This window comes from Nothobranchius furzeri, chromosome 14 (assembly GCF_043380555.1).
Source record: "Nothobranchius furzeri strain GRZ-AD chromosome 14, NfurGRZ-RIMD1, whole genome shotgun sequence".
NCBI classification, from domain to species: domain Eukaryota; kingdom Metazoa; phylum Chordata; class Actinopteri; order Cyprinodontiformes; family Nothobranchiidae; genus Nothobranchius; species Nothobranchius furzeri.
In genome coordinates this window covers 44,521,909-44,545,753 of record NC_091754.1, presented here as the reverse complement: position 1 = coordinate 44,545,753, position 23,845 = coordinate 44,521,909, and the positions used below count along the sequence as shown (strand labels likewise).

Below are 23,845 nucleotides of genomic sequence, written 5' to 3'. Positions count from 1 at the left end.
TCAGAACAGCTTTATACCCCATGTGTACACACATGTGTATACACATATGTACACATGTGTTTGTTTGATGTTCATGAGACCAGAACATGTTTTCCTATTGAAAAAGTGTTTTTTGATCCAATCTTTTCCAGATTCCCATTTCAAATGACGCACATGTTAAACAACTTATATTCTACATGTGAACAAATGCCCACATGCATGCTAATGTCATATTTGCACACACACAAGTATACATGCATATATTATATATATATATATATATATATATATATACATACATACATACATACATATATATATACATACATACATATATATATGTATGTATATATATATATACATACATATATATACATACATACATACATATATATATACATATATATACATACATACATACATTTTTATATATATATATATATATATATATATATATATATATATATATATATATGTATATATATGCAGACTGCACTTCTTGAGGACGCTTAGGTCCTTCAATGTCTGTAGCAAGATGCTGCAGATCTTCTACAAGTCTGTTGTTGAGAGTGTAATCTCCAGCCATCGTCTGTTGGGGTAGTAGCATCAGAAGCAGGGACCTGAAAAGGCTCAACAGCCTAATAAAAAAGGCTGGTTCTCTTCTGGGGACGACTGTGGAACCACTGGAGGAGATCATGCAAAGAAGGATTCTCCAGAGAATCAAGAAAATGATGGACAGCCCTGAGCATTCTCTTCACAAGACTGTCCGACAACGGAAGAGTGTCTTCAGTCAGAGGCTTCTTCAGTTTCGCTGCAACACTGACCGCTACTGGAGATCCTTCCTGCCAACAGTCATTGTAATATACAATAACTCTTTGATGACTTGATTATTATTATTATTCTGAGCTACTACAGCAATCAATTTCCCTCTGGGATTAATAAAGTATTTTTGAATTGAATTGAATTGAATATACCAGACGTTGTGGTGGCGGACAAACGGCAGAAGACAGCTGTTATGGTTGATGTGGCATTACCGAGTGATGCAACATCAGGAAAAAGGAACAGGAGAAACTAGGCAAGGACCACGGCCTCAAAGAAGAACTCGAGAAAGCCTCAGCATCAAACCTCCTCAGGCCCTACTACTGTCCAGAAAGAGATGACTGGAGGAGAAGAGGTATCCTTAACCAAACCTGTCATACCCTTCACAAACAGGAGCTGGAAAATGAACCGAGTAGGGTTGTCACGGTAACCGGTATAGCGGTAAACCCCGGTAAAAAAGTTGACAATAAAAATAACCGTCCAGTTTTTAAAAAACTAAATTATCTCGGTGGGTTTACCGTGGCCGCGGTTTCGGCGCGGTGACCCTTACCAGCCACCGTCGCTTCAGCTGAAGTTCCCGCGGCGCGCACACGCACTTTTTAGTTTGCAACGGCACCAAAACTTTGAAGCTGAAATAATGGCCGAAGGAGGAGACGGCAGCGCCCAGGACATCCATCCGCCCTCAAAGAAGACTAAATCGGAAGTATGGGCATATTTGGGATTTCTGAAAAATGCTGAGGGACAGTTAATAGAAGACTGCTATCCCGTTTGCAGAACGTGCAGGAAACAAGTATCTGCAAAAGGTAACACTTCGAATCTAATGGCACATCTGTGTGACCATCACCCACGTCTCTACAGCCAGTGCAAGGTAAGTTAACATTAGCATTTTAGCTTAAATGCATGACGCGAGGACTTTTGGTTGAGGGAGAATGCAACGAGTCACTATATACTGCAGCCGCAGCGTCCTCTGCCAGCATTTAAACCGTGTCACGGACACCCTGTTGCTGGATGAAGCATCTTATTTGTTGATGATGAAGAGAAATATACAATTAGTTCCTTGTCATTGATTTGTTTACTTATTCAATGCCATTTATACTTGAACATTTGGATTTGATTACATAGTGTAGTAGTTATTTTAGTAATTTGTTTAAAGTGGCTATTTGTTTTAAATACATATTTTTTTAAGGTTGACTTGTACAGCGCTCAAGTCAAGTGTGGACTGGAGTTTTAGATTTTCATTTTGATAATGAAGAAAACAAGTAAATGAGAAAACAAGTGGTGTTTCTTTGATTTGTTTACATATTGTTTATGTTTCGAATGTTTGGATTTGTATAATTTAAACCTGCACTGACTACTGTAACATGTTCCAGAAAAATAAGCTATTTGTTCCTTTACTTGTGAAAAGTTGCACTTTTGCTAAGGCTTTGTGTTATTTTAGGTTTAATAAACACTGTTAAACCTTTTCAGAACTATTTCAGTTTGTGTAGAACAGGACTATCAATGCTTTCTGAACATATGCAACACCGTTTAAAAAATACCGCGATAATACCGAAAACCGTGATAATTTTGGTCACAATAACCGTGAGGTTAAATTTTCATACCGTGACAACCCTAGAACCGAGCTGCTCGAGAAGTGAGTCATGTCCTGTTGTCCCTGAGAGCTACATAAGTCCAGTCCCACAGAGACGCTCAGTAGAGGAACAGAACACCTACGTCACTAACTAGCACCTACGTCACTAACTAGCACCTACGTCACTAACTAGCACCTATGTCACTAACTAGCACCCACGTCACTAACTAGCACCTACGTCACTAACTAGCACCTACGTCACTAACTAGCACCTACATCACTAACTACCACCCACGTCACTAACCACTACCCACGTCACTAACTAGAACCTACATCACTAACTAGCACCTACATCACCAACTACCACCTACGTCACTACCACCTACATCACTAACTAGCACCTACGTCACCAACTACCACCTACATCACTAACTACCACCTACGTCACTAACTACCACCTACGTCACTAACTAGCCACAGCCACAAAACAACCATCTTCACTTTTACTTAAATAGTTTTGTTACATGTAACTTGTTGTCCAGACACGCTTGACATGTCAGTCCATCACAGACACACACACACACACACACACACACACACACACACACACACACACACACACACACACACACACACACACACACACACACACACACACACACATACACACACACACACACACGCACGCACGCACACGCGCGCGCGCGCACACACACACACACACACACACACACACCGTTAGGATGGCTAATGAGGCTGTGGGAGAAAAACCACCCACATGCCGATGAGATTCAAACCTGCAACCTTCTCTCTGTGATACAATGGTGCTATCAACTGCTGTGATTATTATTATTATTATTATTATTATTATTATTATTTTAAATAATAATAATAATAAACAGTAATGACTTAATAACCAACTGAGCTCTTCAACCATCGTAGCTTCCTTTTGCTCTGGGGCATCTGGACTCTAGTTTCTATCGGTGAAGGTTTAATATTATGGGATGTGATGGGTATCTATCAACGGCAGCACAGCTCTACACATCCCAACATCCGTTAGACTGACCCGGTCTGAATAAACACCAGCCCAGGGTGTGTCTGTGCAGAGGCTGACTCAGGAACCATGAAGACTGAGCTGACCTCCACAGCGTGACGAGGACTACAGCGCCGTACGCACCAGTCACCATGTCTGCGTCATCCTGCTTCCTGGGATAAGCTCAACCTTCTACCTCACACATTCACTCCTGTTCTTCATGTCAGGAAACAAGCAAGAAAACTAAATTAGACCAAACGATTAATCATTTACAGTCAGCCATAAAAGTGCCTGAACAAGCTCCAGAGGAGGGCCCTCACCAGACAAATACCTTCATAGCTACTTCATGCTTCAGTTTCAGGACCCGACTTGTTCAGAAGCTCAACGCTGCCGCAGCGTCTCCCACTCTGTGTCCAAATCACAGGAATGGAACGTGTCCTCACTAAGTCAACCTCACCGCTCGTGGCTAGGGACGGTGACAGGTTACAGAGATGTCTGTGTGTGTGTGTGTGTGTGTGTGTGTGTGTGTGTGTGTGTGTGTGTGTGTGTGTGTGTGTGTGTGTGTGTTCTTACCCACTGTACTGACTCACACAGCTCCCCATCTGATCAGCCTGAACACAAGGCAGCAGAAATCACATTCTAGACCTAGAAACCTCCAGCTGGAACGGCTGTAAGGAGCTAAACCTGCCTGTGTTCTGGCCTCTTGGTTGTCTGGTCCTCCTTAAAAGGTCTTACCTGTCTGAGGTGAAGAGTGTGAGTAGAACACGCCCACTGCTCACCAATAAAGCTGCATGGTTAACCCCTCATATCCCAACAGAGCAACCTTCATGTAGCAAGACTTACATGTACATACACTCATTCAGGGTTAGGTCACTGACCTTTTGTGCTTTTCTTTCATTTCAACTTATAAATAAATACATTATTTAACAATGTTAATGTTTTTATTGCAATTAAGCTGGAAATCAATGTTATAGGTGTTTTTAGAACAGCTAAAATGATTCTAACTAAATATACTGAATCAGAAAATGGACACTTAAACAGTCAGGAAGCTTCAAAAACATCTGATAGGAAGCAATGCCAAACACAGCCAATCAGCTGCTTGGCTTTTCTACGATGTTTTAAACATTTTCACGTTGTCCATTCGACTGAAGTGTTCTTTCATTGTGAATTTGCTCGTGAAAATCAGAACAATGAATAACTAGTACTAAAGAAATGATGTAATAATATAATAAAACGTCCTTCAGTCTCTGATGAATTCATGTTTTCTGTTGCCTAAAGTGTTTGACTGAAGACCATCTCATGCTGAAAAGTAATGAGTTAACTAGTGTTTCTATAGTCGTGTTTGTGTGTTTGTGTGTGTGTGTGTGTTCAGTACTTGTACGACTGAGTTAGAGGTGTTTTCGTGTTAGCTGAGGTTATCAGACATTCAGCTCACCAACTATCATTACTGAAAGACTGGGTAGGCCTCTGGAGTGGTTCTCCTCTTATCTGTCCAAGTGTTCCTTCACTGTGGCCGTCTCCAAGTTTAGGTCCTCCACCACCTCCCTTACCCATGGTGTCCCACAAGGATCTGTGCTGGGGCCTCTGACCTTCCTCCTCTATCTGCTCCCTCTTCAGCACATCCTGAGCTCCTTCAAAGGAATCTCCGACCATCTTATGCAGATGACATCCAACTGTACATCTCCTTCAAGCCCCATGAGATGTCTAAGCTGCAGCTGTTACACACCTGCTTAGACTCTATCAAAACCTGGATGGCTGGGAGCTTTCTACAGCTGAATGAAGATAAGACTGAGATCCTCATCTGTACCCCAGACAAGCTGGTTCCCAAAGTCAGAGACTCTCTTGGTCAGCTTGCTTCTCACACCAAACCCTCTGTCAGGAGTCTTGGTGTGACCTCTGACCCAGCTCTCACCCTGGATTCTCATGTCAGTTCTCTTGTTCGCTCTTCCTTCTTCCATCTCAGGAACATTGCTAAGCTGAGTTCCATTCTGTCCCGCTCTGAACTTGAGACTGTTCTCCACACCTTCATCTCCTCACGCTTAGACTACTGTAACTCTCTTTTCACGTGTCTGAGCAGAACCTCCCTGAACCGTCTACAGGTGGTTCAGAATGCCTGTGCTCGGCTTCTGACCAACTCCTTCAAACACACCCACATCACCCCGCTTCTCCTCCAGCTTCACTGGCTGCCAGTCAACTTCAGGGTTCATTTCAAGATCCTGGTTCTGGTCTATAGGGCCTTACATGGACAAGCACCATCTTACATTGGTGATCTTCTTAGTCCCTACACCGCCAGCAGGTCCCTGAGGTCCAGTGACCAAAGGCTAAAGACCAAAGGTGACAGATCATCTGCTGCTGTGGCCTCCAGACTCCCGTTGAGCCTGAGATCAGTGGACTCAGTGGTCTCCTTTAAACTCACCTGTTCAGTCTTTGGTGGGACCTTCATCACCTCCCTCTCCTTGTTCTGCTCTGTCTAACAATTCCACCTGCCCCTATCCACTGATTTTATCTTTCCTGACATTTTTTAAACACATTTGTTTCTAATTTTTATAACTTTTTTTAAATAAAAAAAATGTTTAAATGAAACATATTTAAATTTTGAATTTTTGTTCTTGTGACGTCTCGTGATTTTTATCTTGAGAGGCGCTATACACACACACACACACACACACACACATATATATATATATATATATATTGTTTTCTTTCTTTTATCTTTCTTTCACATACCAAAGATTCTCAGTGGGTGAAGGTCTGGACTCTGGTGGCCAATCCATGTGTGAAAATGATGTCTCATGTTCCCCGAACCTCCTCTGGAACAAGGTCCATCTGGACTCATCAGACCAGTTTTAATAAGCCAGTTGGACGGTTCTTAACCCAGTTTTAGTCGTTTCTGCATCTCCTTAGATTTTTTTCTTTGCTTGATACACGCCAATGATCTGACCCTTCTCACACAGACAAACATCCTTTACACAACCACCAGATGTTTCGTTGCACATCGTAATAATAATAATAATAATAATAATAATAATAATAATAATAATAACAATAATAATAATAATTCATTTTATTTATTGGCACCTTTCATGGCACATGGTAAGTTATTCCACCTTACAGTAAGACAAGAAAGAACACAGCATGGTAACAAAGTAAGATCAGCTAAAATAAATCAATAAAACTATTAAAATCAATAAAAGCAAAACACAGACAACAAATGACACAAACAAAAAGCAGTTTAAGTCCCATGAGATGACTAAGCTGCAGCTGCTACATTCCTGCTTAGACTCTATGTCTAAGCATATGTCTCTATGTCAATGTTGCGAATCTCATTGGGAAGAGAATTCCAGAGGTGAGGGGCGGAGCTAACTCAGGTCCCTGTGTGCAGCCCCGCCCCCTGTCGAGTCTACACGTTTCCATCTGGAATCTCTGCAGCAGAAACCGTCTGAAAGTGGGAAGGCCATCTGGTAGAATATTTTGAGCTGATTGGAGGATGCACAAGGTAGTGCCCAGCTGGCACTGGCTACCATATTTTGTCTTCAGCCAATCACAGTAACTTAAATGATGTTTACCATGTGCACCTGGAAAACAGCAACTCGCTCAAGCTTCATTCACTCACTCACGCAACAATTACCATGTCTTCGGGTGATTTCTGCCGGTTTTGCAAGAAGAATATGAGCATAAAGGGCAGGGTTTCCCCTGCGCTCTAAAAGCCAGGCCACCGCCAGTGTAGTACAGGCTAAGCGTATTTGCCCACCCCCTCTCCCCGGCCCTACCTTCTCCGCTGATACTGACGAGAAACGGCAGCGGAGCAACCGCAACAAACAACAGTGTACATAGACCAAACAGAAGCCTGCCTCCTAAATGAAGGAAGCAGCCCAGAAACACTGAATGTAACAAAGGAGAAACCCACAGGAACAATGGTCAAATCATGCACATCCAGTCTAAATGACAAAACTAGGTCCAGGGTATGAGAACCAGCATGAGTATGACCCTGCACCAGCTGATGTAGACCAAACGAGTCCAGAATGGCTAAAATGTCACTCTCCAATTGCTTTTATGGGCAGCAGACATCACCCAAAATCACAGCCTGATCTTATTTGGGGAGATAGTCAGAAAAAAGGTCTGCAGACTCATAAAAACAGTGCTGTGCTTTGGTGGCTGGTAACAGAGAACAAGCAAAAGAGAAGGGTTAAAACTCAGTTCAAACAGAGAACCCTCAAAGCTAGTAGGAGCTAGCAAGTCAGGACGGCGTTTCAGTGGAAGAATGGAGTGATGTATAGTCAATAGCCCTCCCCCTCTGCCTGATAGCCTCGGTTTATTCACAGCCAGGCAGCCTGGCGGACATAATTCAACGATGGAAGCAGACCCACCCGGCAAAACCTAAGACAGTCAATAAGAGCAGGCTGGCTGGTCCGTCCAGAAATAGATCCTTAAAAAGAGCCGATTTATTTCCAATCGATCCAGCATTTAAGACGCCAATCCGAGGGCTGACGAGGACCTCTGCATTGGCGAGTGAACAAGTTGCGTCTCGCCAGACCTCATTGGGTAGCTAAGATTCCGCCAGTCAACTCCTCCCTCCCGATACTCCCGATAGGAACCCCCCGCTGACAGGAACAACTCTTTGCCGGTGCAAAACATGGATGGGTTGTAGCCGCTGATGTCAAGAAACGAGTCTTCAAACCAACAGTGGGAAAAACCTTCCATGGGGCCCACCCAAGAGCTGTGGTGATTTTTTAAACGGGGCTTGGTGAGTTAAGTGGTGCTGCTGGTTCTGAAGCCAGACTGTTCAGTTGTATTTTGTGACAATCTCATCAAATCTTACAGATAATATTTCTGAAAATATTTTGAGAGTCATGAAAACAGAGAAACAGATGCATCGTTTAAAACATGTGTCTAGCTCCCGATTAAAACGTGGGAATCGTACCCGTTTTCTTTTATTTGTAAAACGTGTGAGTTACATGGATTAGTTGAATGAGGGTGCAGTGGCTTTCACCACATGGGCAACAATGCTTTGGACCGAGGATCATTTTGGTCCTATTAGCTGATATTTTGTTCTTGAATGTTTTGACCATTTGAATAATTTCTTCATCTTTAAAAATATTGACTGGTGATCGTCTATGTTGCTGATGACTTGTTTGTTTCTGTTTTCAGTGCTTGTGATCTCTTATGATGGGAAAACACCAATAAAAACGTCATTAAAACACAACTAATGAAGTTTGTGTAAAACACGTGTAAAACAAACTTTACTTTGCGTCAGAAGCAGAAATATGTAATAATCCTAAGTCTAATTTACACAAACATCCATTTGTGTAGACATACCTCCAGACATACTAGGGAAAACTAATCGATCAAAAATAAAACAAAAGATCTTAGGAGAAAATTACGCAAGACAGTTCATTGGGAAGATGAACCCAGTGACGCTGGGATTTGAATGAATTTGAGTAACACTGAAGTAAAGTTACAGAGATTGCACCAAGGCATTTCATTGGTTGGGAACAGATCCAAGTAAACAAATATTTTAAGATCCAACACCTCAGATTTTTTATGTTGATGACAGACAAAGATAGATTCCCTCATTTAAGAACAGCAGCTGTCAAAGAACCAACACTTGAATTCTAACCTGTAATTCTCCCAATCATGGAAACTAAATTAGGAATTCATCCATGTTCCTGTGGTACTGGATAATAAAAGCCAGACTTACCTGAGGTCTGTGCAAACGTCGTCTTCTCTGGTGGTTTCTGAGGACTGGGTTTGCTCTCCACCCAAACTTCTACAATCTTTGATTTCACCATCTGCTGGTAAATCAGTTTCTCTTCTCTCCACTCGCAGCTCTCCTTGTCCATCACCAGGGCGTGCCTCGGGTTTGTAGGTGAAAATAATGGTTGGTTTCTGAGAGGGATCGTCTTGTTTGGCCTCTGTGAACCAGTGCTGACGCTGAGCAGGTGGAGGTGGAAGTACATGAATGACTGTTCCATCTAGCCCAACAAGCTTACCCTTCTCCTTGTCTTTTTCTGCCTTCTCTCGCTGCTCATCGGAGTCTTTCCGTCTGCGAAAAAAGCTTTTGAAGGAAATCCACCTTTTAGGTTTGGAGCTGTCAGTTGGAACACGTCTTCCTTCCCCACTAGGGCTTGTTTCTCCGTCACCGGGCCGCACAGGCGAACTGGAGGCAGGGCCCTTGGTCCAGTTGCAAAAATGCCTCTGAAATATGTTGGAAGCGTGATAAGGGGAAGATGTGGATCTTGGAGGGGGGTAGGGGGCATTGGGCTCTGAGCAGGGACTGGACAGTGGGACAGCAGCAGAGGCACTCTGGGATTTAGACAAGATTTTTGACGGGGTTTCCTTTTTCTGCTTGGAAAGACAACCATCTGTGGTGGAAAAGAGAGACTTAGGGCGAGTAAGGATCTCCTTGCTGGCATCAGGTGGGAGAGCATACAGCTCCTCAGAACCAAAGGTGTCGGTTTGTGCAGAGGGGGATGCTGGAGGAGATTGGGGAGGTTGAATAGAGGCTACTATCTGTGACAATACAGTACTAGCCTCCTCCCTGTGGCTTGTAACAGTTCCAGAAGATAGAGATATGTCTCCATCATCGTCTTTACTAGATGTATCCTCACCATCTGCATAACTCTGTTTAACAGTATTACCAGAAAGACTAACTTTAGTCAGGTTTGCAGTAAGGGGAATATTGGCAGATGTAGATGGAGAGAAGCCCCCCGTGCTTTGTGCAGTGCAAGCATTTGTAGTGGTTTTAAGTTCAAGTGGACACTTTATCTCCTCAAATGAAGCCGGCTCGGATGTGCCTCTCCCAGAGAGAGTTTTATCTGTTGAGAACGAATGAACACTCTCAGAGGATCCGATTTCTTCATAAGTATGGCTGGTAACCCTACTACTGGCCCTGTTTGTTTGAGACTGCTCCCCATGGAGTCCCAGGAAGCTCTTGTACACAGCGAGATTGTCGTACGCACTTGGATTGATAACAATAGGTACCTTGACAGCATTCTTGGAGCTGCGAGCATAGGCTGGTTCATCTCTAATAATAATAGGAAAAGGAGGCATGCCTGCATTGTTAAAACTGTTAAACTTGATCTCTGATAGGTTGGGGGATTTTATAGGTACAGTCCGGGAGGAAGACAACCCTGCCACAGGGGATGTGGGAGCTGATTTATGACTGCAGAACTGAGATGTGATGGAGGTACCAGGGGCACTTCCAACCCCTAGATCCACTTTAGGGATCTTTTGGCGAGGACTTGTACTTGATGTCCACACTTCTTGGTAGCGGACAAAGCCTTTGGTCTTTCGTGGGAGTCCTGACTGAGCAGCAGCTGTGGGTGATGTTGGCCTTAAAGGAAAAGATGGTGAAATAGGAGGCACTGGGGAGAGTGGCTGAACTAAAGGAGCGCTAGAAAACAATGTAGGGCTGGAGGGTTTTAACGGGTTTTTGGATTGTTGTGAATTTGGAATTTGGTCCTCTTTATTTGCCATAGAAGCTGAAACGTCCACCACAGTGTACGGCTTGCATACGACAGATTTTTCCAGATTTACCACGCGGTATGGTTTTGCTTGCTCCTCTGTGGGACTAAAACAGATGGTGACTGGTTGACCAGGAAGGGCCTGAGGCATGCTTTCCCTACCATCTTGTTCTTCTAATCTAATGGCGAGAACAGCTTTGTGTGTTTCAGCCACTCTGACTGGACTCAATGGTGTTTTCACAGGCTCTTTTGTTGGGGGAGATGTGCATTGAACAGGTGCTTTACAAGAAGTGGGTGAATGCAAGACATTTTTACAGACATAGAGGGCACTGCTCCCACTGCTGGAAGTAGTTTGAGAATCCTCTTGTAGTGACGACGATGACTCTGGAGAAGTAGTCGATTCTGAATTTGACAGGAAAGCACTGCCCTGCTTGTGCTGAAGACCATAGGGAAGAAGACTTTCATCAGACCCTACTGAGGGGTATCCATTCAGGATTTCATCAAAGCTGTCATCATAGTCCACCGCACAAATTCTCTGCAGTGAGCGATTGCGAAGTGGCACAGTGTTCCATTTTTTTCCAGCAGCAAAGGGTACAGGAGACAAGGTGGCAGCACGAAAATGTGCAAATCGTGGTTGGCCACGCATACGGATCTCCATTGCAAGTAACTCTTCATCACTTTCATCCCAGCTCTCGTGATCTTCATCATCCTTCTCAGTGTCTCCATCCTCATCCTCATCATCTTCACCCTCACTGGAAAACTCTGGGTAGCAGAAGCGCCCTCCTTCAGTACTAATTACCTTAGGACTCTCACTGAGGCATACGCGCTTTTGATTAGCACCGCCACCACTTCTGCTGCTGCTGCTTCCTATGGACAGACAGCTAGACATTTGTTGGCCTCTTTCCAAGGACTTTCGATACGAACGACTGATTCGCCCCCAGAATATATCCTTGGACCCACATAAGGGTGTGGAGTTAGAGTCAGGGCCCAAACCAGCAATCTCTTTGAGGACGTCTGTGAGTCCACTGCAGTTATTATTTCCACTGGGTGTCCTGGGGCTAAGCTGTCCATAGCCTTCAATTTCCTCACTGCCTTCTTCTCCATCATTGTTGTTACTGGGTCCACCAGGACTCTTACGATTGAGTCCATTACGATTCCAGACAGAGAAGGCAGAATTTGTACCTGCTTCTATTGCATTAGTAGGTTGCTGCAAGTTGCCATCTGAATCCAGTTCAGCAGAAGAGCAGGGCAGCATCATAGTGGGCTTAACAGCAATGGTTGGCTTCTTGGCTACTGGGGGACGGACGTGTCCTGAGCGTGCAGGTCCACTCCCAGCCCTCTGGGAGTTAGTAATAGGGTTGGGGTTGGCTTGGATCCCAGCTGGAGGTGAATTTTGTTGCTGATTGGATAAAAGCCTCTGTTCTGAGGGAGGTCTCCCACCAACATCCTGACCGAGAAAGTGCAGACTTTTAGGTTTAAAGCAGTTCTTGCACTCGCCGGGTTTCCACACATGCTCAGTGAAAGTGCTGCAGGCCGACATCGCTGTTGCTTCCAAAGGCGGCCAGTCAGGTCAGTGCACAGGAAAGCTCTCCATGAAGAAATAATGAACAGCAAAGGGTGGCAGACCAGGGATGACCACAATCCAGTCTTCACATGAGTGGACCTGAAAGTTAGGACAGGAAAAAACATCAATCAGAATTAAATTGCTCAGAGGCATATGTCTCAGTACTTATAACAAAGTTCAATCTTATTAACATATAGGCATGACAATAAATAGATCACATGTTAAAATGACACTAGAAACATGAAACAAAGATTTTAGAGTGGGAGAGGAAGAGAAAATGACCACATTATCTGAGGGTGAAAAGGGATGAATAAGAAAGGCAGTGTTCCAATATCTCCATTAGGTGGCAGACTGTTCCTTCTCAAAGATGATCCATGATGGCCGCAAACCCCAACTGGGCTGAAGTTTGAAAAAGGACAGCAGCAGAAGGATCCTTGTTTTCATGTAGCTGTTGGGTTTATGTGTAGGCTGCTTGAGCCAAGAAACACATGACCTGAAAGACTCTAAAAGCGTCACCGAGGGAAAACCTCAAACACAAAAAAAATCTGAAATATTAAAACTTAAATGGGCTTCAGATGAGGCAACTAATTCTTTTTAAGCAATGCTGTATAAATTACAAAGTGGTGAAAGTAAACGAGGCCACAACCATGGCTGACACCAGCTCGCTCTGATTTAATGTGCTGAATTAGTTTCAGCTCCACTCAAGAGCAAATGATGAAGGAAAAGTTATTATCATCTAAACTACTGCGTGTCCAGCCCACATTCACTAACCTCATTACAAGTAGTGCTCAGATACCAGATTCATGACAAATCCTTGATGCTCAACCAATTAAAACCCTCAGATGTTGCATAACTAGCTTTGCACAATTTTATCAACCAGCCTGAGGGAAACTGCTTCTTCAAGGACCAAAAATAGAACCTTGAGTACAAAGCAAACTAAGATATAGATAAAAAAAAAGATTAGGTGGTAAAAAGAGCAGCAAAACAGATGAGGTAGTTGTCTATTGTCTCTGCGCTTAAGTTTCACTTCTTTATCTGTATCTGTTTCTAAGGGCAACATGCTGGGATGATCTGACCTCAAGTATCGGACCGAGGTCCCAATGAAGGCATTGTTGATATTAGATCAATGTGATATTAGCTCCTAATCTCTACTGTTCCCTCTTACGTCCGTGCTGAAAGAACATTTTCATGGTTCTGTAATTGATCCATTGCAATGCCGTGGTTTTAGTGAGGTTAGTACACATCTTAGCCATAATTGCTCAGGCTTGAATTATTGACACGATCATTTGTTTCAGCGTTTCGGTTTTTGGTTTCCTCTTTTTCGGTTTTGTGAAGTCAACTCTCCTAGCTCCAGGATGCTGGTTTAATACCAGTAAAGCTGATTCTGATGCCATGATGCACGCTGTGCCTGATATAAGCATGAGAATCATTCTCAGACTAATGTGTGTCAGATCCTGTGCAGACAGACGCTGTCGTGCAAAAGCCACCCCTTCCAGCCAACAGACATAATGAAGCAGGAACTCCTGACCCAAAACGTGCTGACCAAACGGTGAAATGATGAGAAGCTGGAATCTGCTGCAGCACACTCGCTGTATCCCCACAGGAAGCTTCCACCATCAACCAGACTGTTGCCTCGTGCTGCTCCACACACAGGACAGCCAGGTGCAAAAACAACCCTCTAATAAAATAATAACAATAACATAAAAGTCGACAAACTGAGAAGGAGCATTTTCTAAGCAACTAATTGTTCTTGATGGAACAGAAAGTTGTAGCAGGAACAGGTTAAATAATGAAAATGTGTTTACTGATATTCTCTCTGATGGTACTTCCCAGAATTTGACGCTGCATCCACGAGGAAGCCAAATCTGGTTGTTTTTTTGTTTCTCCCTGAGCTAAAAATAAAAATCGGTGCCACATGGCAGCTGACAAGTCCCTGGCTGATCTCATCCTTGGTGCCAACTCGGAGCGTGTTGCTTATGACAACTCCTCTAGCGTCACGCTGCAGCCGATAGAGGTGCAGCTGACAGCGGAGGTCACGCTTCTAAAACAGAAGTCCTGACAGAGGAAACCGCTGTTGAACAAGCAGCTCTGGTTGTGCGAGTGTCTTTGTCTTGGGTTGAAAACACTTTGTCTCTGAGTTCCTGCTTTTGCAGGACATGTGCTCCAAACAACCAGCTGTTTATTATGCAACTCTAAAAATGTAACAAATTAGGAAAATAAAAGCTTCTAAAAATGTGCCTTTTTACATTTGCCTTCCAGGCTGTGCAAAAGAATACATAAATAAATAAATAACTCATAACTCAGAAAAATGAGTTTTCCATTGGCTTTCGGGGCTTCGGTGAAGCCCTAAGACCTTCCCTGGTGCGGTGGGTCCTGGGTCCTCCAGGTACAGGACAGAACATGCAGGCGGTTCCTGGACACCACTCGCTGTCCTCCATGCCTTCCCGACCTAAATCCAATAACACACTAATTGATCATCTTAGGTGTGTTCTTGCTGTGTCTTTCTAAGTCCATGCTTTCGTTCTTTTTTAAACACAGAAACAGTTTTGTTTACCTGTTTGTAGCTACAGTTTCGCCGACGGCTGCCGGCTTCTTCAGGCTGACGCTGATGGTGGCGCGTCACTTCCTTCTCCGTTTATCTGCGGGCAGTAGAGGACGTTGTCGCCCTCTACTGCCCGCTCTCCCCTCTCCGACGATGCAGTCCCATGCGTGGTCCAGCGTGTAAACTCCGTCGTCCCTGTTCATGGTCCCACATCCACGTCTCCTTATCTCGATTGCTTCCTTGATCCATCTTTTGTATTTTTGTTGTTCGGTGGTTATGATCCGTGTGTTGTCCCAGTCCATTATATGGTTTTCTCTTAAGCAATGATCTGTTACGGCTGACTTTTTTATTGTACTTTCTGCTTCTTCTTTTGCTGCTCTTGTGTGTTTACGATTTGCCTCTTTCTTGCACTCCTTTCTGTGTTCTATTAATGTATTGAGTTGGCGTCCGGTTTCTCCTATGTATGTTTTATTGCATATTTTGCATGGGATTTCGTGGATGACTCAACATTTTTGTCCAGCTGATATTTTGTCTTTTGGGTGTACTAATCTGTTTCTAACTGTTGTGTATGGCTTTGTTGGTGTGTTTATGTTGTGTTTTTTCATTGTTGCTCTTATTTTTTCCGTTATGCCTCTGATGTATGGTAGGGTTATCACTGGTTTTGGTTCTTGTCTTTCTGGGTTTCTGGTTCTTTTTTTGGGTTGTTCTTTGCTTTCTGTTTTTGTTTGTTGTTTTCCTTTGTTTATTGCCCATGTTGGGTATCTGCAGGTCTTTAAAGCGTGTTGTATGTGTTTGTCCTCTTGTTTATGGTCTCTCTCTTCTGTTATCATGTTTGTTTGGTGATATAATGTTCTGATTACTGACATTTTGTGTATGGTGGGGTGTTCTGATGTCCATAATAAATATTGGTCTGTGTGTGTTGGTTTCCTGTATGTGTTTATGTTTAGAGTCCCGTCGGTCTGTCTGGTGATTTTCATATCCATAAATGCTATGCTGCCTTCTGTTTCTAACTCATAAGTGAATTTTATGTTGCCCGTGTCGTCAACATTGTTTAAGTGTTGTGTTAGTGTTTCTGTTTGACCTTTTGGTATGATTTCTAGTATGTCGTCTACGTAGCGTTTCCATAGTTTTATTTTGCAGTTTGGGGGGGCGGTGGCTATGGCTTTTTGTTCTAGGTCTTCCATGAAAAACTCGCACAGGGTGGCTGATAACGGGTTACCCATGGCGAAGCCTTCCAGTTGTTTGTATATTGTGTTATCGTATGTGAAGTAAGTGGAGTTAGCTACCATAGAGAAAACCATATAATGGACTGGGACAGCACACGGATCATAACCACCGAACAACAAAAATACAAAAGATGGATCAAGGAAGCAATCGAGATAAGGAGACGTGGATGTGGGACCATGAACAGGGACGACGGAGTTTACACGCTGGACCACGCATGGGACTGCATCGTCGGAGAGGGGAGAGCGGGCAGTAGAGGGCGACAACGTCCTCTGCTGCCCGCAGATAAACGGAGAAGGAAGTGACGCGCCACCATCAGCGTCAGCCTGAAGAAGCCGGCAGCCGTCGGCGAAACTGTAGCTACAAACAGGTAAACAAAACTGTTTCTGTGTTTAAAAAAGAACGAAAGCATACACTAATTGATGTTTTTGATTCGGCTGAATTTTGAAGGACCAGAAACCAACTTAAATAGAAGAAGAAAATATCATTTCTATAGCGCCTCTCAAGATAAAAATCACGAGGCGCTTCACAAAAACAAACAAAAAAAAATGTTAAAATATAAAAAAGCATTTAGAAAATGTTTACAAATATATTTAAAATGAGCAAAAATAGGCAACTGGGTTTAAAAGAAAAAATGTTAAGAAAGGGAGAGAGCGAATAGGGAAGAGGGAAATCAGTGGATCCTGAGGAAGGTGGAATAGGTGGGGAGAGCAGAATAAAGAGAGAGTGGTGAAGAAGGTCATACAAAAGCCAGCTTGAACAAGTGAGTCTTCAGCTGCTTTTTAAAGGAGACCACTGAGTCCACTGATCTCAGGCTCAGGGGGAGAGAGTTCCAGAGTCTGGGGGCCACAGCAGCAAATGATCTGTCACCTTTGGTCTTTAGTCTGGTGCTGCACAACCAGTAGGCTTTGATCACTGGACCTCAGGGACCTGCTGGGGGTGTAGGGACTAAGAAGATCACTAATGTAAGATGGTGCTTGTCCATGTAAGGCCCTATAGACCAGAACCAGGATCTTGAAATGAACCCTGAAGTTGACTGGCAGCCAGTGAAGCTGGAGGAGAAGCGGGGTGATGTGGGTGTGTTTGGAGGACTTGGTCAGAAGCCGAGCACAGGCGTTCTGAACCACCTGTAGACGGTTCAGGGAGGTTCTGCTCAGACACGTGAAAAGAGAGTTACAGTAGTCTAAGCGTAAGGAGATGAAGGTGTGCACAACAAGCTCACACCTTAAGCACCATTTATAAACTCACACAAGTAGAAGCAAACTCAGCACTAAACCATGAAAGAGACATACAGACTGTTGAGCCAACAAAACGACGCAAGATACTGAAGGATGCTGAGCGTCGACACTCCGCTGAACCACCTGCTCTGGCTCAGGAGGTGAGCTCCTCCACGGCCAACCCTCCACCTCACACATCCAGTTCCCCGACACCACAGGAACCCAAACCCAGGAACCTCCGCTACTCCACGGGAACACACATCAGGAGTCCTCTACACCTCGTCCGCTGTTGTCACCGACCACTTTGCTGGCAGGCGGTTCAATAATCAGGAATGTCCGTTTTATCAACGTCGTGATGAGATGTCTTCCATCGACCACCATCCCTGCCCTCCTAGATAAACGTCCTGGTCTGCTGTGCTCCATTCCAGCTTCAGTTAAGAGTGATCACTCATGTGGGATGAAACGATGTTACACGCCGGGAGTCTGTCATCACTCAACAGCATTTTAACCATCTCTCTGATTCTGAAGAGCAGCGGAATGGTGAGGGATTGTCATGTCTGATTATTATAGCCTTCAGCAATTAAAATGGAAAAAAAAATTCTAGCGTAAAGGACACAGACATACTAATGTACATCCGGGTATTGCACAAGTACTGAATATAGCACTGATGTTATTGTGTACCAGGATAATGCCAGTACCAGTTAAACACTCTTACTGCAGAGGGGATGAATGACCTATGGTAGCGTTCTGTTTTACAACTGGGATGTCTCAGTCTGCCTCTGAAGGAGCTGTCCATGGTCTCCACAATGGAGTGCAGTGGGTGGGAGGGTTTCTAAAGATGGAGGTCATCTTCATCATCAGCCTCCAGTCACGCATCTCCTCTACTGAATCTAGTTGGTAGCCCAGAACCACGTGTTCAGTCTCTTCCTGTCTCGGTCAGAGCTGCCTGCACCCCAGCAGACCACAGCAGAGTGGATAACAGATCCAACCGCAGTGTCAGTGTTTCCAAAGCTCAGACTGATAGAGAATGGAATTAAAGATGTGGAACACGGAAATGCAATTTTTAAATAATTATTTCTGATTATTATCGGTCACTCTGAGTTATTCATGCAGGCTGAACATGAAGATAGTCTCCTACACCTGTCTCTTGCATTAGTTTCCAATAGAAAACAGACATTCGACAGGCCACCTGTTTGGACGGTTGGCTCCTGCTGCCATGGCCCAGTGAGGAAGCCACGTCACACTTGCTGCTCGTGATCCAACACTTGTGTGGTCGCTGAGGGAGAGCCCAGCCACTTTGTGGAGAAAACTCATTTCAGCTGCTTGTATCCGTGATCTGGTTCTTGCAGTCACTACTCAAAGCTCATGACCATAGATGAGGGTAGGAACGTAGATCGACCAGTAAAACGAGAGCTTCACCTTCTGGCTCAGCTCTCTCTTCACCACGACAGACCGATACAACGCCCGCATCACTGCAGATGCAGCACCAATCCGCCTATCGATCTCACGCTCCAGCTTTCCCTCACACGTGAAAAAGACTCCTCTAAACTCCTCCGCCGCTACGTCCTCAGCACTTGAGGAAATTCCCCGAGTCTCCTCCCACCCCTCCCACCTCCCCAAAAAGATTTTGACAGCGAGATTGAGACACTGGCTCCGGAAGTGCAAAAGAACCAAACAAGTTACAGAGGTTATAAATACAGTTGGGACAGATGAGGGGTCTGAATAAATCGTAGAGTAACGGGTTGTTATTTACATTTTACATTTGAGTAGTCATTCTGCTTGGAGTTAGTTTTATTTGGAAATGTTGCCTGAGTGCAGCCTGAGCTGTTATTCAGCCTGGTTACCTTGACAACGTGGCGTGTATGATCGTGCAGCAGAGGAGGTTCATTCGGGGTTGTCGTAGTCTTTCATGCGGTTTATCTGTCGCTCCACAAAGGGTCCCAAATCACAGCTTAGCTCCAGAAGGATCTCCTTCGGGGAGATCAGTGCGCTCATGGAGGACGTGTTCCCTACAGAGTGCATGCTGTGCCAAATCCTCCAACAACACAGAACAGCCATGCTATAATGTCAGATTCCTGTCAGTCACATGTGTCTTTTATTGGATTTAGCACCAGTTATGCGAAAAAGCTGTTTTTTCCACCAACATCGTTATTTATTGGGTAAAATATTTTATGGATGAGGAACATGTGTTCTACCACTAGATGCTGTTCGTACGCATGGTTAGAGCTGTTCTTATATTTAGGAACATTTCTACACACAAGTACAAACTGGTAAAGACCACACAATGTGTAAAATCGGTCCTACGCACCAAATACGCACAGATCTGTTCATAAGTATGGTTGACAGTTGAGAGCCCAGGTATACTGACGACTGGAAACCTTGTTCTATTGTTGCACTAGATTCCACTATGTTGTCTGTTCTATATTCAACCTTTAACAGACCGCTGTACCGGTGTTTCTACAGCTCAGACGACAGAGAATGGCACTAACGGTGATGCCGGACAAGAATAGATGGTACGCTGGAGCTACCATCAGGGTCAGGAAGATTTTACAGTGTGTTGTACGCTCTGCTGAGAAGGCCATTGGCTGCAAACTGCCCTCCATACAGGACCTGTGCACCTCCAGGTCATTGAGGCGTGCAGGTCGGATCACAGCTGACCCGTCTCACCCTGGACACAGTCTTTTTGACTCGCTCCCATCTAGGGTTGGGCATCGAGCCGATAGTAAGTCGGACCTGTTCCCGGTGAGGGTTGGACTCCGCCAGGGCTGCCCTTTGTCACCGGTTCTGTTCATAACCTTTATGGAGAGAATTTCTAGGCGCAGCCGTGGTGTGGAGTGTGTCCAGTTTGGTGGCAGGAGAATCTCGTCTCTGCTTTTTGCGGATGATGTGGTCCTCCTAGCTTCATCCAGCTCTGATCTTCAGCTCTTGCTGGGTAGGTTTGCGGCCGAGTGTGAAGCAGCTGGGATGAGGATCAGCACCTCCAAATCTGAGACCATGGTTCTCGACTGGTAATGGGTGGCTTGCCAACTCCGGGTCGGGAGAGAGGTCCTACCTCAAGTGGAGGAGTTTACGTATCTCTGGATCTTGTTCACGAGTGAGGGTAGGAGGGATCGGGAGATCGACAGGCGGATTGGTTCAGCGTCTGCAGTGATGCAGACGCTGAGCCGATCTGTTGTGGTGAAGAGGGAGCTGAGCCAGAAAGCCAGGCTCTCGATTTACCGGTCGATCTACGTCCCAATCCTCACATATGGTCATGAGCTTTGGGTAATGACCGAAAGAACGAGATTGCGAATACAAGCGGCCGAAATGAGTTTCCTCCGTAGGGTGGCCGGGCTCAGCTTTAGAGATAGGGTGAGGAGCTCAAACATTCGGGAGGGACTCGGAGTAGAACCGCTGCTCCTCTGGATCGAACAGAGTCAGTTGAGGTGGTTTGGGCATCTGGTCAGGATGCCTCCTGGACGCCTCCCTGGGGAGGTTTTTCGGGCATGTCCTGCCGGCAGGAGGCCCCCGGGTCGACCCAGGACACGTTGGAGAGGTTAAATCTCCAATCTGGTCCAGGAATGCCTTGGGGTCCTGCCGGAGGAGCTGGTGGAGGTGGCTGGGGAGAGGACGGTCTGGAGCTCCCTAGTTGGGATGCTGCCCCTGCGACCCGGACCAGCGGAGGAAGACGACGACGACTTCCGCCAAGTGTTCATGGTCCGTGTGACACATACCCAACAACGTATGGTAAGTTTCACCAGCAATTAGTTTCAGTTATGCCTATTTTTTTGCCTGATAGAAAAACGTACATGCCAAAAGAAGCCCATAGAAGACTGTTATATAAGGAAAACTCTAGAACAGGCAAGTCGGCAAACTCTGAACTCAGAAGCAAAAAGACGTGGAAATAAAACACCAATATTAATCCAACCATGGCCTTGCCACCTCACTGTGACCCTGCTACACCAACGGCTCCTCCATGTTGTCTAAACACAAATTGTTAAGTGGGGTTTATCTCATCTGTTTACTGATGCATGTGTGCTTCAGAAACGCGGGCGTGTATGAAAACTTCTAAAGGTTTTGTTCCTGCATGTGAGAAACTATTATTGGATGCTTTCTTATAGAAAACCATGTTAGATATAAGCTTTAAGAAAATCATCAGAAAACAGATAATGAGACAAATGCAGCTACCAGTGTGATGTGAAACCTCTCTAAATATCACGTTTCAGCTGGATGACGTCTCTGCTGCAGCAGCAAGGCTCCATATGTATCTGCTCCGGTTGTTCCTGAGGGCAGCGAGGGGGTATCACAACTGTGCATCAGTCCGGGTCCACACACAAGGCTGATCTCTCTTCCTGAATGATGAAAACGGCCTGGAGACTGCTCTGCAACCTCCACTGTGATAAGTCACACCACAGTCAGTGGGCCTAAGGGCTGACGGCACTGTTTGTGTAAATATTCACAAGAACTAGACAGAATCCGTGTAAAATAAGTCCTTGTTATGTGCTCTGTCTGCCATCACATCCCATAAGTTAGGCGTGATTTAGAGCTGTGTAACGGGATAAGAGGGAGGAACAGGCTCAGATTAGGCCATCACAGACTGAGACACTGCAGAAAGAGAAAACAAGCACATTCCAGCACTGTTTTGGTTTTGTGAGAACTCTGAGAGTGGGTCGAGTGTAGCCTGGGAAAGAACAAGAGCAAGTCTCCAGGGAGACCAACCCAGAAAAACACCAGAGGTCCACACATGTCCAGATGTGGAGCAGAGTGAGACACACCACTCAGGGGACAAGCAGCAGGGACTTCTGGGTTCTTGGATATAAAACAACAGCCGTTTAAACCAAATGTAAATGGTTTGACCTAGTCAGCTGTGAAACGAAGACTTTATGACATGAGGTCAGGACCAAGGCTTTTAGGATTTACAATAAAACAATCCACCGATCCAACATGACATTCTAACTCTCTGAAACACTAAATGTTTTTCTTTAGCCGTAATAATCAAACTACAAGAAAAAAAGACTTGAGATACACTGCACAGCCGGCCAAAAGAAAAGTCGCCACCTGGATTTAACTAAGCAAATAGTCAGAAGCCTCAAACTGGAAAATTACTGCAGGGTGATTATCTTTCAGCTACAAGTTATTTAACCCCAACTGGTGCAATGAGTCTCTCAGCTGACCAGGGAACGCCTTGGGATTCCCCCGGAGGAGATGGCCCAAGTGGCTGGGAAGAGGGAAGTCTGGGCCTCCTTGTTTAGGCTGTTGTCCCCGCGACCCAACCCCGGATAAGCGGCCAAAAATGGATGGGCCTGGATGGTGCAATGAGCTGCTTCTATTTTCAACCATGTGGAAATACACATCTGGTGGTCGTGGACAAGATGTTAGTCTGTGTGAGAAGAGTCAGATCATCGGCATCCAACAGAGAAAACATCGAATTAGATGCAGAATCGACTAAAACTGAGTTAAGAACTATCCAACCCATTATTAAAACTGGTCTGATGAGTCCAGATGAACCCTGTTCCAGAGTGATGGTGCATCAGGGTAAGGAGAAGCAGATGAAGTGATGCACCCATCATGCCTAGTGCCTAATGTACAAGCCTGTGGGGGCAGTGCTATGATCTGGGCTTGCTGCAGGTGGTCAGGTCTAGGCTCAGCAACAGGATGTGCTCCAAGAATGAGGTCAGCTGACTAACTGAATATCCTGAATGACCAGGTCATTCCATCTTCCCTGATGGCACGGCCAAATTCCAAGATGACAATACCAGGATTCATGGGGCTCAGATAGTGAAAGAGTGGTTCAGGGAGCATGAGACATCACTTTCACACATGGATTGGCCCCCACAGAGTCCAGACCTTAACCTCATTGAGAATTTTTGGGATGTGCTGGAGAAGGCTTTGTGCAGTGGTCAGACTCTACCATCATCAATGCAAGATCTTGGTGGAACATTAATGCAACACTGGATGGAGATAAATCTGGTGACATTACAGAAGCTTACCGAAACCGCAACAGCGAATGTGTGTCGAAGTCAAAACTAAAGGTGGTCCAACCAAAAAAAATTTGTGTGTGACCTATTTTTTTTTTGGCCAGGCAGTGTATTTCACTCTGTATAAAAAATGAGTTTCACCAAGAAATGAAATGAGCAAAAATATCAACATTTTATGATATTCTAATATTGTCCTATAGTAAGCTATAATCACTTTCTTAGGCTGAATCAGATACTGGACTGACTAGAGAGAATAGACTAGACTGGACTAGACTAGAGTACACTAGACTAGACTAGACTAGACAATTTCTCAGTGTGGAAGTTTTGGTGTAACAGCAGCTAATCAGACTCACAACAGGAGCCATACATCCATTTTCAGCTGCTTATCCGGAGTCGTGCCACTGGGGTAGTAGCCTAAATCGAGAGGCCCAGGCTTCCCTTTCTCCAGCTACCTGGACCAGCTCCTCCAGGGCAAAT

General features: G+C 44.8%; 1 protein-coding gene across 3 annotated transcripts in view; it reads right to left on the bottom strand.

Moving 5' to 3' along the window:
* The window catches only part of peak1 (pseudopodium-enriched atypical kinase 1), a 103,333-nt gene that overhangs the window by 15,755 nt on the left and 63,733 nt on the right, over positions 1 to 23,845 (bottom strand). For 2 of the 3 annotated variants that reach the window (XM_015952171.3, XM_054743103.2), the window contains one exon: positions 9,100 to 12,527. In XM_015952171.3, the coding sequence (XP_015807657.1) occupies positions 9,100 to 12,404 (3,305 nt within the window). In that variant the 5' untranslated portion in view covers positions 12,405 to 12,527. The remainder of the gene's footprint in view (positions 1 to 9,099; positions 12,528 to 23,845) is intronic. The other variant, XM_054743105.2, reaches the window with a different exon arrangement.